Raw genomic sequence first — 16,454 nt, 5'->3', positions numbered from 1 at the left:
ACTCTCAACACAAGGTGCTTGTCTATAAAGCTATTGTCCTCCCAACCCTGCTTTACGCCTGCGAGACGTGGACTGTCTACAGACGTCACATGCAACTCCTGGAACGATTCCATCAGAGCTGCCTCCAGAAAATCCTGCAAATCTCTTGGGAAGACAGGCAGACAAATATCAGCGTGCTGGAAGAAGCAAAGACCACCAGCATTGAAGCGATGGTCCTCTGCCATCAGCTCTGCTGGACTGGCCATGTTGTCTGGATGCCTGACCACTTTCTCCCAAAGCAGTTGCTCTACTCCAAACTGAAGAATGGAAAATGGAATGTTGCCGGGCAGGAAAAGAGATTGAAAGATGGGCTCAAAGCCAACCTTGAAAACTCTGGCATAGACACTGAGAACTGGGAAGCCCTGGCCCTTGAGCGCTCCAGCTGGAGGTCAGCTGTGACCAGGAGTGCTGCAGAATTTGAAGAGGCCAATAATAATAAATAGAGTAAAATAATAATAATAATAGTAATAATAATAATAATAATAGAGTAAAATAATAAATGTAATAAAAACAATAGAGTAAAATAATAAATGTAATAACAACAATAAAGTAAAACAATAACAACAACAACAACAACAACAACGTAAAATAATAAATAACCTTGATTTGAGTATAAGCTGGGGGAGACTTTTTCAGCCTAAAAAAAGAACTGAAAAACTAGGCATATACTTGAGTATATACAGTAATTCTACATTGTGTTGCTAAAATAATCAGTCCAGGGTCTTTTACACTTTTCAGTGCTATTTCTGTATGATTACAATTATTATAAGAAATGCCATTCTTGCTTGTAACTGTCCGTATTTCTCTTTCATGTTTCTCCAGGTGAAAACAGATCCAGCAGGCTGGGGAAAAAGAAAATCTATATGTATATAAATCCTTTAGGCTGCTCATTCTTGATTCCCAGTATCTATCCCATAATGACAACGTGAAAATTACTTTATTTACGTATTGCCTTTGGTGAGAGTGACATTGTAAACAACAGAAAACAAGGAGGGTCGGTGGAGTCTAAAAATCTCGAGATTGCAGGAAACCATCACAACAATATCAGGATGTGGGAAGAGATGCGTGATCTGGAGACACAAAGAGGAAACCCAATATAATATACATATCTGGGTTGAATGACTGGAGCTCATCTACATGTTGAATTTAATGCAGTTTTGTTCTGCTTCCAATGCCATGGAACTCCTTGGAGTTGTAGCTTTACACGGCCTTCAGCCTTCTCTACTTAAGCTACAAATCCCAGGATGACGTATCATTGAGCTGTGGCGGTAAAAGTGGCGTCAAACTGCGTTAATCCAACAGTGCAGATGTAAACCTGAGCTTTGGACTGCTTCCTGCCTCTCACCTTAACTGACCTCACAAGATTGTTGTAAGAATAAAATGGAAAGGAATTGATTTGTCTCCTAGAGTTCTTTTTTGGGGGGGACGGGGAGGCTTATCCTACAACTCCCACGATCCCAAAGTATCAGGACAACCACACATTCAGAGACTGATCAATGTTACTGTTTTGGACTGCAATGCCCACAGTCCCCATAAAGTCTAACTATGCACGGCATTGACCTAGTTTGCATCTTCTTTATAGTTCTTTCTTTCCTCCATTTCCCTTATATACTTTCTCCTTTCTTTCCTTCCTTCCTTTCTTTCCTTCTTCACTTGCTTTCTCTCATCGACCCTACCCTTTCTTTCTTTCTTTCTTTCTTTCTTTCTTTCTTTCTTTCCTCTTCCCTTCTTTATCTCTCTTCCCACTCTTCCGTCACCCTTTCTTCCCTTCCTTCACTTCAGTTTCCCCCTTCCCTTTCTCTTCCTTCCTCTTCCCTTCTTTTATCTCCTTTCCCTCTTAATTGATCCCTTCTTTCTTTCCTTTCTCTTCCCTTCCTTTTCCTCATACTTTCCTCCTTTTCTTTCTCTTCCTTCCTTAATTTTCCCTTTATCTCCTTTCCGTTCCTTCCTTCTTCCCTTTTCCTTCCTTCCTCATCCCTTATCCCTTCCTTCATCCTTTCTTTCTTCCATTCTTCCCTTCCTTCCTTCCTCTTCCCTTCTTTTATCTCCTTTCCCTCTTAATTGATCCCTTCTTTCTTCCCTTCCTTTTCCGTATACTTTCCCCCTTTCCTTTCTCTTCTTTTATCTCCTTTCCTTCTTAATTGATCCGTTCTTTTTCCCCTTTCTCTTCCCCTTTTCTCATACTTCCCCTTTCTTTTCTCTGCCTTCCTTTTCCCCACTTTATCTCCTTACCCTTCCTCCTTCCCTTTTCTTTCCTTCCCCTCATACTTTCTCCCTTTCCTTTCCTTCCTCTTCCCCTATCTCATTCCCTTCCTTCATCCCTTCTCTCTTCCATTCTTCCTTCCTCTTGTACTTTCCCCCCTTTCCTTCCTCTTCCCTTCTTTTATCTCCTTTCCCTCTTAATTGATCCCTTCTTTTCCCCCTTTCTCTTCCCCCCTTTTTCTCATACTTCCCCTTTCCTTTCTCTGCCTTCCCTTTCCTTTCCTTCCTCTTCCTTTATCTGATTCCCTTCCTTCATCCCTTCAGATTCCATCTGAACATGAGGAAGAACTTCCTGACTGTGAGAGCTGTTCAGCAGTGGAACTCTCTGCCCCGGAGTGTGGTGGAGGCTTCTTTTTTGGAAGCTTTTAAACAGACGCTGGATGGCCATCTGTCAGGGGTGATTTGAATGCAATATTCCTGCTTCTTGGCAGAATGGGGTTGGACTGGATGGCCCAGGAGGTCTCTTCCAACTCTTTGATTCTATGATTCTTCCTTCATCCCTTCTTCCTTCCAGTTGTACTTTCCCCCCTTTCCTTTGTCGTCCTTCCTCTTCTTTTATCTCCTTTCCCTCCTAATTGAAACCTTCTTTTTCCCCTTTTTCTTCCCCCCTTTTTCTCATACTTCTCCTTTCCTTTCTCTGCCTTTCTTTTTACCTTCTTAATCTCCTTACCCTCTCTCCTTCCCTTGGAAACCTTCTTTTTCCCCTTTTTCTTCCCCCCTTTTTCTCATACTTTCTCCCTTTCCTTTCCTTCCTCTTCCCTTATCTCCTTCCCTTCCTTCATCCTGTCTTTCTTCCATTCTTCCTTCCCCTTGTACTTTCCCCCTTTCTTTTCTCTTCCTCTTTCCTTCTTTTATCTCCTTTCTCTCTCTTCTTTCTTCCCTTTCTCTTTCCCCCTTTTCCTCATACTTTCTCTCTTTCCTTTCTCTTCCTTTTCCTTTCTTTATCTCATTTCCCTCACCCTTCCCTTTCCTTTCTTCCCCTCATACTTCCCTCTTTCCTTCCTCTTCCCTCACCACCTTCCCTTCCTTTATCCCTTTCTTCTATTCTTCCCTTCCTTCCCCTCAAACTTTCCCCTTACCTTTCTCTTCATTCTCCTTCTCTTTTTCTCTCTCATTTCCCTCTTAATTGACCCCTTCTTTCTTCCTTTCCTTATCCTCACACTTTCGTTTTTGGACCACAACTCCCAAAATTCCCAAATAACACAGCCACATTCAGGCAGTGATCAAAAGTTCCTTTTTTGGACAATTCCTATGGTCCCTAATTAACAGGACAACCACGTTCAGAGCCTGATTTCGAAAAAATAAATCCCTTTTGGACTACAACTCCCAAAATCCCCAAGTAATAAGACAGCCACATTCATTCACTGATCAAAGTTTCTTTTTTGGACTGCAATGCCCATGGTCCCCAATTAGCAGAGCAATCATATTTAGACACTGATCAAAAAGTTCCTTTTTTGGACTACAAATCCCAAAACTCCCAAATAACAAGACAGCCACATTCAGAGCTTGATCAAAAAAGTTCTCTTTTTTTTGGACTGCAAGGAGCAGTGTAGTCACATTCAGAGCCTGATGAAAAGTTCCTTTTTTGGACTACAACTCCCAAAATCCCCAACTGCAAAGCCAGCCACATCCAGGCACTGATCAAAAGTTCCTTTTTTGGACTGTGCAATGCCCATGGTTCCCAATTAGCAGAGCAATCATATTTAGACACTGATCAAAAAGTTCCTCTTTTGGACTACAACTCCCAAAATCCCCAAGTAATAAGACAGCCACATCCAGACACTGATCAAAAGTTCCTTTTCTGGACTGCAATACCCATGGTTCCCAATTAGCAGAGCAATCATATTTAGACACTGATCAAAAAGTTCATTTTTTGGACTACAACTCCCAAAATCCCCAAGTAATAAGGCAGCCATATTCAGAGCTTGATCAAAAAGTTCCTTTTTTGGACTACAACTCCCAAAATCAGCACACCACTTCCACTGGTTGGGGATTCTGGGAGTTGTAGTTAGATACTGATCAAAAAGTTCCTTTTTTGGACTACAACCCCCAAAATCCCCACTCAGCACACCACTTCCACTGGTTGGGGATTCTGGGAGTTGTAGTTAGATACTGATCAAAAAGTTCCTTTTTTGGACTACAACCCCCAAAATCCCCACTCAGCACACCACTTCCACTGGTTGGGAATTCTGGGAGTTGTAGTTAGATACTGATCAAAAAGTTCCTTTTTTGGACTACAACTCCCAAAAACCCCACTCAGCACACCACTTCCACTGGTTGGGGATTCTGGGAGTTGTAGTCCTTGAAGAGTCAGAACTTGGGCCTTTCATCATCCCAAACCGATCAATCCGAGCAGGGCTGACGTCTCGTCTGACGTCAGAGATCCAAATCCCACTTCCTTCTCGGCTTCCGTAGCGCCGCGTCACGCGATGAGGAGAGTTGTCCAATCCTAGCTCCTTCCGGCTCGCACTTCTCGCGAGAGCGGGCGGGATTTGACCCTTCCTGAGGCGAGGAAGGAGGGATTTGTGTCTGTGTGGTGTTTTCGCCGAGTTGAAAGGCCGGGACCGGGAACAGAGGCGTTGCTTGCAGGCGGAAGGAGGAGGAGGAGGAGAAGGAGGTCGGTTGGTTTCCCCTTCAGGCCTTGTAGGCCTCCAAGCCTCGCTGGAACCTCGGGAAGGCTTTGGGGCCTAGCTAGGCTCCGTTGCGTCCTAGCCAGGCCTTCCGTATTTGGAGTTAGCATCAAGGCGATGGCGGGGCTGTGTATTATCCATTGATTTGGGGCCTTGGGTTCCTTTTGAGGCGGGGGTGGAAGTCATGAGGGTTTTCCTTGAGGCTGTGACTCGTAGAAATGTAACGATACAGAATGGGGGACAATGCTCGTGGACAACAAGTGAAACATGAGCCAACAATGTGATGTGGCGGCAAAAAAAGCCAATGGGATTTTGGCCTGCATCAATAGGAGCCTAGTGTCTAGATATAGGGAAGTAATGCTCCCCATGCTCTATTCCACTTTGGTTAGACCACACCTGGAATATTGTGTCCAATTCTGGGCACCACAATTCAAGAGAGATATTGACAAGCTGGAATGTGTCCAGAAGAGGGCGACTAAAATGATCAAGGGTCTGGAGAACAAGCCCTATGAGGAGCGGTTTAAGGAGCTGGGCATGTTTAGCCTGAAGAAGAGAAGGCTGAGAGGAGACATGATGAGAGCCGTGTATAAATATGTGAGAGGAAGCCACAGGGAGGAGGAGGGAGCAAGCTTGTTTTCTGCTTCCCTGGAGACTCAGATGCAGTGGAAGAATGGCTTCAAACTACAAGAGAGGAGATTCCATCTGAACATGAGGAAGAACTTCCTGACTGTGAGAGCCGTTCAGCAGTGGAACTCTCTGCCCCGGAGTGTGGTGGAGGCTCCTTCTTTGGAAGCTTTTAAACAGAGGCTGGATGGCCATCTGTCAGGGGTGTTTTGAATGCAATATTCTTGCTTCTTGGCAGAATGGGGTTGGACTGGATGGCCCATGAGGTCTCTTCCAACTCTTTGATTCTATGATTCTATGAACGCAGGCATGGGCCAACCTGAGACCTCCAGGTGTTTTTAAACTTCAACTCCCACAATTCCTAACACAATTTATTTACAATATTTACTTTTCTCAGCCCTCAGGCGACTCAAAGCAGTGAACAATATCGATACAAAACACCAGGAGACAAGTATAGAGCAATTAAAAACAATTGTAACATAAATCATTAAACATCCATATAACAATCATTAGCGCCTCAACAGTAAAATTAGAATCCAGTCTCATCATCCATTATTCCATATTCCTATGTTCAATTACACTGCTTAGTCAAATGCTTGTTCGAACAGCCAGGTCTTCACTTTCCTCCGAAACGCCAGCAGGGAGTGGGCTGATCTGATATCTGCAGGCAGGGCATTCCACAGCCGAGGGGCCACCACTGAGAAGACCCTGTCTCTCGTCCCCGCCAAGCGTGCCTGTGATGCAGGCAGGACAGAGAGCAGGACCTCCCCACATAATCTTAGTGTCTTATTCGGTTCATAGGAGGAGATGCATTCGGAGAGGTAAGTAGGGCCAGAACCGTTTAGGGCTTTATAGGCTAACACAAGCACTTGTAATTGTGCCCGGTAGCAAAACTGGCAGCCAGTGGAGCTGGCGCAACAGAGGAGTAGTATGCTCCCTGAGTGCCGCTCCCGTTAGCAACCTGACCATTTGAAGCTTCCGAGCAGTCTTCAAAGGCAACCCCACGTAGAGAGCGTTGCAGTAGTCTATACGGGATGTAACCAGAGCGTGGACTACCGTGGCAAAGTCAGACTTCCCAAGTTACAGGCGCAGCTGGCGCACAAGTTTTAACTGTGTGAATGCTCCCGTGGTCACCGCTGAAACCTGGGGTTCCAGGCTCAGCAACGAGTCCAAGATCACACCCAAGCTGTGAACCTGCGTCTTCAGGAGGAGTGGGTTGTTGTAGGTTTTTTCGGGCTACATAGCCATGTTCTAGAGGCATGCTCCCCTGACGTTTCGCCTGCATCTTTGGCAAGCATCCTCAGAGGTAGTGAGGTCTGTTGAAACTAGGAAAAAGGGGTTTATATATCCATGGAATGACCAGGGTGGGACAAAGAACTGTTGTCTGTTGGAGCTAGGTGTGAATGTTTCAACTGACTACCTTGATTAGCATTTGAGCCCTGCTCACGCTCCCACCTGTATCGCAAGCGCGATCGGTGGGGACGAGAGAGAGGGCCTTTTCGGTGGTGGCCCCTCAACTCTGGAACTCACTCCCTAAGGTCATCAGGCATGCCCCAACTTTAGCAGTCTTTAAGAGGAGCTTGAAGACATAGTTGTTCCAGTGTGCCTTCCCAGAATAATGATCCCATAGCACTTTGTCCTCCAAAGCACTTTATATTGTTTTTAGGTCTGCTCGTATGTTCCCACAAACCGCCACATCATTTTTGCCCATGTCCAGCATTATTTTTTAATCTTTTAAATTTTAATTACATTTGGCCTACCCATAGATTTTAAAGTGTGTTGTCCTATTGATAATGCTTATGTTACTGTTTTATTTTTTTTGTTGTTTTTAAAATGCTTGTATTGTTATTGTTATTATTTGTATTGTTTTATTTTGGGCTCGGCCTCATGTAAGCTGCACCGAGTCCCCTGGGGAAACAGTAGCAGGGTATAAATAAAGTATTATTATTATTATTGTTGTTGAGAGGTGATTAGATGTCCTTGTTTGTTTCCGCTCTGTTGTTTTGCTGTTGTAATTTTAGAGTTTTTTAAATACTGGTAGCCAGATTTTGTTCATTTTCATGGTTTCCTCCTTTCTGTTGAAGTTGTCCACATGCTTGTGGATTTCAATGGCTTCTCTGTGTAGTCTGACATGGTGGTTGTTGGTGTGGTCCATCATTTCTGTCTTCTCAAATAGTATGCTGTGTCCAGGTTGGTTCATCAGGTGCTCTGCTATGGCTAACTTCTCTGGTTGAAGTAGTCTGCGGTGTCTTTCATGTTCCTTGATTCATGTTTGGGCAATGCTGCTGCGTTTGGTGGTCCCTATGTAGACTTGTCCACAGCTGCATGGTACACGGTAGACTCCTGCAGACGTGAGAGGATCCCTCTTGTCCTTTGCTGAACGTAGCATTTGTTGGATTTTCTTGGTGGGTCTGTAGATAGTTTGTGTTTCCTCATCAGCTTCCCTGTGTGGTCAGTGGTTCCCTTGATGTATGGCAAGAACACTTTTCCTCTAGGTGGATCTTTGTCTTGACTCTCGTGGCTTGTTCTTGATCTTGCAGCTCTTCTGATGCCTGAGGTGGAGTCTCCACTGTCCTGTAGAGCCCAGTTGAGGTGGTTCAGTTCATCTTGGAGGAGGTGGGGTTCCGAGATTCTTTTTGCACGGTCTGCCAAGGCTTTCATGGTGCTTCTTTTTAGACTTGGGTGATGCTTGGAGTTTTTATGTAGATATCTGTGTGTGTGGGTTTTCTGTAAATGGTATGAACCATTTGTTGATCTGGTTTACATGATTCCGGCCATGAAAGCCTTCGGCAACACCAACCACAATTGCCCTTGCCTGGTGTTACAGCTTCCAGGGAGTTTTCAGAGGCCCTTTTCCCCTTCCAGGCCAACCATAGAATCATAGGATAATAGAGTTGGAAGAGACCTCTAAAGGCTGTCGAGTCCAGCCCCCTTCTGCCATGCAGGAAAAGCACCATCAAAGTATCCCTGGCAATAATAATAATAATACTTTATTTATTTATTTTATTTACGGCATTTATATGCTGCCCTTCTCACCCCGAAGGGGCTCAGAGCAGCATACAAGTAATATATGCCCCTGCCCTGCGTTGCTGTGGCCCAGTCTGGTGATCTGGAAAATAAAGTAATGGTTTCTAATATATGTAATTCCTTTATGCTTGTGGATAAACAGTATTTTTTGTTGTTTCTATGTCAGTGTTGATGTGGAGATTGATTGGTTTGCCTACTCTGGAACATGCGACATATAATAGTCCTTCCTTAGGGGTCCCTTTCAAATCGATGAAACTATGTCTGTGTGTGTATGTGTATGTGAATCATATATATCTATCTATATCTATGGCTGGATGGCTCTTTGTCAGGAGGGCTTTCATTACATTTTCTTGCCCTGGTGAAGGGAGTTGGACTGGATGACCTTAAGTATGGGGGTTCTGTGTGGGAGGTTTGCCCCAATTCTGTTGTTGGTGGGGTTCAGCATGTTCTTTGATTGTAGGTGAACTATAAATCCCAGAAACTACAACTGCCAAATGTCAGGGTCTATTTCCCCCCAAACTCCACCAGTATTCACATTTGGGCAAATTGAGGACCCATGCGAAGATTGTTACAGATCCTTCATTGTTTGAGTCCAAAGTGCTCTCTGGATGTAGGTGAACTACAACTCCCAAACTCATGGTCAATGCCCGCTAGACCCTTCCAGTATTTTCTGTTGGTCATGGGAGTTCTGTGTCCCAAGATTGGTTCAATTCCATCATTGGTGGAGTTCAGAATTCTCTTTGATTTTAGGTGTACTATAAATCCCAGCAACTACAACTCCCAAATGACACATTCAATTTCTTGAGTGAAGGACATACATTGGGTTGTTAGGTATCTTGTGTCCAAATTTGGTGTCAATTTGTCCAATAGTTTTTGAGTTCTGTTAATCCCACAAACAAACATTACGTTTCTATTTATATAGATACTATACTATACCATTATGCTTTAATATTATTAGTAATTGACATAAGAATGGAGAGGGTGAAGTCCTGTACCATTATTCCAAATTTATACTGAGCTGTTTAAATAATATTTGTCTTTTTTATTTTAAAAAGACTTTATTTCCTTCTCAAACAGATAGAGGAATATTGCCAAAATGTCTGACAGTGAGGACAGCAACTTCTCTGAAGATGAGAGCGAACATAGCAGTGAACCCGAAGAGGTAGAGGAGAATGAGGTGAGGCTTATTGTTATTAATTGTTATTATTATTTGTATGCTCTTTTTTCTCTTAACAGAGACTCAAAGTGGTGAACAGTGCGAAAAGCAATTACCGTATATACTTGAATATAAGCTGAGACCCCTAATTTTACCATAAAAATACTGGGAAAATGTATTGACTTGAGTATAAGCCGAGGGTGGGAAATGCAGCAGCTACTGGTCACTTTCAAAATAAACATAGATACCAATACAATTACATTAATTGAGGCATCAGCAGATTAAATGTTTTTTAATATTTACATAGAATTGTAATATAAGATAAGACTGTCCAACTCTGATTAAACCATTATTCTCACCTTCTTCAATGTAAATGTTCTTCCAGTTATAGAGTAAAATAATAAATGCAATAATAATAGAGTAAAACAAATGTAAAAGTGTAATAATAACAACAATAAAATAAATAATAATAATAAAGTAAAATGATAAATTTAGTAATAATGAATAGAGTAAAATAATAAATATAATAATAGTAGTAGTAATAATAATAATAATAACAACAACAACAGAATAAAATAATAAATAACCTTGACTCAAGTATAAGCCGAGGGGGACTTTTTCAGCCTAAAAAAGGGCTGAAAAACTAGGCTTATACTCGAGTATATACAGTAAGTATAAAACCTAAACATAAAGTGTGGATGTATAGAAAGCAAAATAACTTGCCAATCTACAACTCCCAAGATGCCGTATCATTGAGCCCAAGCAGTTACAGTGGTGTCAAATTGCATTAATGTTGTATTGTAGATGCAGCCAAAGGCTCACAACAATGGTGATTTTAAACCAAACACTATCTAACAATTAATTGATAAAATCATTAAAAACAGTGGATTATTGGTAAGTTATTCATAAATGTTTATTGGTAAGTTATTCATAAATGTTCTCCTTAAAAAAAAAGACTATCAAATAAAGAAAATTAAGTTACCGTATATACTAGAGTATAAGCCAACCCGAATATAAGCTGAGGCATCTAATTTTACCACAAAAAGCTGTGAAAACGTATTGATTCGAGTATAAGCCGAGGGTGGGAAATTCGGCAACTACTGGTAAATTTCAAAATAAAAATAGATACCAATAAAATTAGATTAATTGAGGCATCAGTAGGTTCAATGTTTTTGAAAATTTACATAAAACTGTAATTTAAGAGAAGACTGCCCAACTCTGATTAAACCATTATTCTAACCTTCTTCAATGTAAATGTGTTTATGTATTTTTCAGATAATAATAGAGTAAAATAATAAATGTAATAATAATAATAGAGTAAAATAATGGAAATGTAATTATAACAGTAATAATAGAGTAAAATAATAAATGCAATATTATTTATTTATTTGCCATATAACGCCCTTCCTATAGATATCAGATCGGCCCCATCCCTATTGGCGTTTCGGAGGAAAGTGAAGACCTGGCTGTTCGAACAAGCATTAGATTAAGCAGTGTAATGAATATAGGAACACGGATTAACGGATGATGAGATTAGATTCTGATTTTACTGATGAGACGCTAATGATTGTTATATTGATGTTTTAATTGTTGATGATGCTATTGTTTTAACTGTCCCATAATCGTTTTATAATGTTTTGCATTGAATTTTGCTGTTGTTAACCGTTTTGAGTTGCCTGGGGGCTGAGAAAAGCGGTATATAAATGAAATAAATAAATAAATAAATATTCCCCACCTTTCTCTACCCCAGCAGAGGGACTCAAGGCAGCTTACACAATGCCTCAAAACAACACATTCACATAGAAATAGTTTAAAATGCATTCTAAGTTAAAAACACGCCATCCAGAGTTCAAGGTCTAAGGCCATTCCAAGGTCAGATTGCACATAATTCTATATTCGGTATACTGCATTACCCTTATTTTCGAAAGCCTGCTCCCAAAGCCAGGTTTTGACTTTCTTCCTGAAGGCTAGTAGGGAGTGGGCTGATCTGATGTCTCTAGAGAAGGAGTTCCACAACCAAGGGGCCACTACTGAGAAGGCCCTGTCTCTCGTCCCCATTATTTATTATTATTATGACAACAATAATAAAGTAAGATAATAAATATAATTAAATCATAAAATAATAGTAACAGAGGAAAATGTAAATGTAATAATAACAACAATAATAATAGAGTAAAATTATTTATTTATTCTATTTGTATCCTGCCTTTCTCTACCCTGAAGGGGACTCAAGGCATCTTTACATATAGCAAGTATTCTATGCCTTTGAACAACAAACATTATTAAAATATACTTAAGTTAAAAAAATTAAAATTAAATGCATATTAAAACATAGAGAACATTGCATTGACTATTAAAATTAATGTAAACATAATAATAGAGTAAAATAATAAATGTAATAAAAGCAATAATAATAATAACAGAAAAATAATAAATAACTTTGACTCGAGTATAAGCCAAGAGGGGCATTTTCAGCCTAAAAAAGAGCTAAAAACTTGGCTTATATGGTAATCTTCTGAAAATGAAAATTGACTGAACTGTATGACAATGAAGCCCACCTCCCCAAAGAATTTTTTAAAATTCCATGTTCATTTATGAAAGCAAACCGGAGATACAGAGAGTGAGGTTTTTCCAAAGGCAGACAGTGTCTTTTAATAAACATGCAGGCAGAAGAAGAGCGCGCCAGTGCCGTCGGCAGCGAAAAGGAAGAAGTAGAGGAAGAGGAGGAGGAGGAAGAAGAAGAAGAATATGATGAAGAGGAGGAAGAAGATGATGACCGGCCTGCAAAGAAGCCGAGACATGGAGGCTTTATTTTGGATGAAGCTGGTAAAAAGCCCCACTTTCACCCAGCCATCCATTTTTCTCTGTCTCGTTGGGACTGGACGTTGCTTACCATGTAGGGGATTCCCTTTCTCTTTTCTCCAGATGTGGATGATGAGTATGAAGATGAAGATCAGTGGGAAGATGGCGCTGAGGACATTCTGGAGAAAGGTAAGGCAAGCTCTTCTTGTCCAACACTCTGGATGTAACGGGATGCAGGACAAGGCAAGCATTAAAGTCCCACAGAATTCTTCAGCAAAGATCCTCCTATTGATGAGGTAGACATTTTCTGGTTGGTTTTGAGTCCTCAAGTATTTGTTTTCTCCATCAAAGTTAGAGATAGCATCTCCTTTGAAGAACTTTCTATATTCAGGATAGTTCTCTCATTCCAGGTTGAAAATCAGGAAATCACTTGTCTCTTGAAGTCTATAAACTTAGGGTTGCTCTGAGTTTTCTGGGCTGCATGGCCATGTTCAAGAAGTATTCTCTCCTGTCGTTTTGCCCACATCTGTGGCAGGTATCCTTAGAGGTTGAGAGGTCTGTTGGAAACTAGGCAAGTGGAGGTTATATATCTGTGGAATTTATTTATTTTGTATCAAAAGCATTGCATAAATTAGTATAAAACTGATAAAAATAGAAGGTGTGCAGGCGGCTAAATATCTTTTGACCAACAACGGGCGACAGCAAGGCATTGTCTGTAGCCTCCAACAATTCCTCCTCTGTACATGAGGCAGGGCACAATGGACAAGCATACAGATGCAGAGTTGTCTGTTCTGCTCCACAATCACTTTCCCTTGATTTGAGTCTAGTGGGAGGAGGCTGGTAGACATATAGTGGGTGGCTTTCGCAGTGTTCAACCTTATTTCTCTCACATTTAGCAGCAACTTCCCATCGCACATCGGGGGGGGGGGGGGGGGTGCCAGCTAGCTTGTAGAGCAGTGGTTCTCAGCTTTCCTAATGCCACGACCCCTTAATACACTTCCTCGTGTTATAGTGACCCCCAACCATAACTGTCATTTTGCTGCTGTTCTGAATAGTAATGTAAATATCTAGTATGCAGGAAGTATTTCCATTCACTGGACCAAACTGGGCACAAATACCTGATACGCCCAAATTTGAATACTGGTGGGATTGGGGGGGATTGATTTTGTCCTGTGGGAGTTGTAGTTGCTGGGATTTATAGTTCAGCTACAATCAAAGAGCATTCTGAACTCCACCAATGATGGAATTGAACCAAACTTGGCACACAGAACTCCCACGACCAGGAGAAAATACTGGAAGGGTTTGGTGGACATTGACCTTGAGTTTTGGAGTTGTAGTTCACCTATATCCAGAGAGCACTGTGGAAAACAATGATGGATCTGGACACGACTGGGCTTCATGTCAGGGGAAAACCTTTACCTACCCTACCTAAATAAATTGGTTCATCGGGTGCTTTGCTGTGGCTGACTTCTCTGGTTGAATTAGTCTGCAGTGCCTTCATGTTCCTTTATTCGTTTTTGGGCAATGCTGTGTTTGCCAGCTAACACCTCCAAACAAAGGATCCCCCCAGGCAGCAATCAGCCTGGCTTTGAAGCTGCAAGGCCATTAAATGCTAATCAAAGTAACTAATTGCAACATTCACATCTGCCTCAAGCAGACAAGAATTCTTTCTTGCACCCTGGACATTATTCCACAGATATATAAATCTCACTTGCCCAGTTTCCAACAGATCTCGCAACCTCTGAGGATGCCTGCCATAGATGTGGGCAAAACGTCAGGAGAGAATGCTTCTGGAACATGGACTGAAAGCCTGGAAAATTCACAGCAACTCATGAAAGCCTTCAACAACTGTATAAATGTAGTTTTTTAAAAAATGAAAGAAATTAGAGAAATTTCAGGTTAAACTTTTCAATCACATTTTTTTCTAATAAGAAGTGTGGATTGGGACAATTTTCTGAAATCATGGATGGATAAGGGCGCTATTGGAGCAGTCAGAGAGGAAAAGAAAGGGAGGGAACAGCTTATGACCAGCTGGCCCACCTGTTGCTAGGACAGTCCTCCCTCCCTCCTGGCCTGGTGGCTTCTCCTTTTTAAGTTTTTGTGCATTTCATTCGCTTTTGCTTGGTTTGTGCCACATCTTAATTTTGTTCCTTCCGCTTTTCTGTTCCCCATTCACCCCCACCCTGTGGTTGGTTTTGATGGTATTATTTGGCTCATACTGTCCGCCCTCCCACCACCACTTCTTCATGAGCAGAAGAGATTGAAGGTAAGACAGGTTTTGGTTTTTCTCCTCTCCATTCCAGCTCCTTTCCTCTTCACCGGCTTCACTTTTTCTCTGCTTTCTTTCACCTGAGGGGGTGGGTTGTCTCTTTGGATAGGGGTCTGGCAGGGAATGAAAGGTGGTGCGGTACTCAACAACTCTGCTTGGTTGCCTCAAGTATTTGGAAAATGATCTGTGAAGGTTGTTGCTATTAGCAGCACTCTTAGATTTCGTTGAGTTAGTGATCTGTCAAGCCAGTGCCCTTCTGATGAGTCGGGGGGTGTCAGACTCATTTCCATCAAGGACCACATCCACCTTATGGTTGCTTTCAAAGGTGCATTGAATCCATGGACAGAGAATAATAATAATAATAATAATAATAATAATAATAATAATAATAATTTGTACCCTGCCACCATCTCCCCAATGGGGACTCGGTGCGGCTTACATGAGGCGAAGCCCAAACACAAATTACATCAGCGTAAAACCGAAAACGCAACCCAAAAACGCAGACAGCAAACAATAACTTCATAATTACATAAAACATGTGAAAATATAACGGTATGAAATTACAGTAAACACAGTCACAGGGACAATGGGCAGGCTACATGTAAAAAAACTGATTAAAATTAATTAAATCTCGAGTGAGATAAAGAAGAAGCCATTTTTTTTGCGGAGGAGGGCTCATTATAGCAGAGGTTGTGGAATCAATCTTTCCTACTAGGACAACTATTATTTTCTTACATCATGGTTGGTTCTCTTTGGTTTTTACCAAGTTTTTTGAAAAATGGCACTCATAAATTTTTTGAAAAGGAGAAAAAATTATGTCATATCCTTTTGGCAAAAATGAATCTCCATGAACATCTGGAGACCACCTTTTGAAAACCACTAGTCAAGGAAAGGCATGACCTTGTTGGAAGTCAAACCTTGGAAAAAGTGATTTTCACAAACATTCATGTAATGGCACACAGGTAACTTGGCTGTTAAACTGATAAACCATGTCTTTGAACTGGCAGGGACAAAGACATGCCACTGCACAAAAAAACCAAACAAACATATACTGTATATACTCAAGTATAAGCCTAGATTTTCAGCTCTTTTTTAATGCTGAAAAAGTCCCCCTCGGCTTATACTCAAGTCAAGGTTATTTATTATTTTACTCTGTTGTTATTATTATTATTATTATTACATTTATAATTTTACTCTATTAGTATTATTACATTTATTATTGTACTTTATTATTGTTATTACATTAATTATTTACATTAATTATTTTACTCTATTATAACTCTTATTACTACATTTCCATTATTTTAATCAATAATAATAATAATAAATATAATAATTTGTTTTGTTAATAAATTATTACATTCATCTTATTCTCTTTATTATTATTGCAAGGATACGTAAGCACATTTACATTGAAGAAGATTAAAATAATGGTTTCATCAGTTGGACAGTCTTATCTTACCGTATATACTCGAGTATAAGCCGACCCGAATATAAGCCGAGGCACCTAATTTTACCACAAAAAATTGAGAAAACAGATTTACTCGAGTATAAGCTGAGGGTGGGAAATACAACAGCTACTGGTAAACTGCAAAATAAAAATAGATACCAATCAAATTACATTAATTGAGGAATCAGTATGTTA

General features: G+C 40.9%; 1 protein-coding gene across 1 annotated transcript in view; it reads left to right on the top strand.

Moving 5' to 3' along the window:
* Positions 1 to 4,773: 4,773 nt before the first annotated feature.
* LOC132781310 (transcription elongation factor SPT5) overlaps positions 4,774 to 16,454 on the top strand; it is a 45,534-nt gene continuing 33,853 nt past the window's right edge. The window contains exons 1-4 of the mRNA XM_067461068.1: positions 4,774 to 4,918; positions 9,660 to 9,759; positions 12,405 to 12,564; positions 12,664 to 12,729. Coding sequence (XP_067317169.1) covers positions 9,679 to 9,759; positions 12,405 to 12,564; positions 12,664 to 12,729 — 307 coding nt within the window. The 5' untranslated portion in view covers positions 4,774 to 4,918; positions 9,660 to 9,678. The remainder of the gene's footprint in view (positions 4,919 to 9,659; positions 9,760 to 12,404; positions 12,565 to 12,663; positions 12,730 to 16,454) is intronic.

The sequence above is a fragment of the Anolis sagrei genome, chromosome X (assembly GCF_037176765.1).
Source record: "Anolis sagrei isolate rAnoSag1 chromosome X, rAnoSag1.mat, whole genome shotgun sequence".
NCBI lineage: Eukaryota > Metazoa > Chordata > Lepidosauria > Squamata > Dactyloidae > Anolis > Anolis sagrei.
The sequence above is the reverse complement of the archived record's forward strand: the minus strand, read 5'-3'. Positions and strand labels throughout refer to the sequence as shown.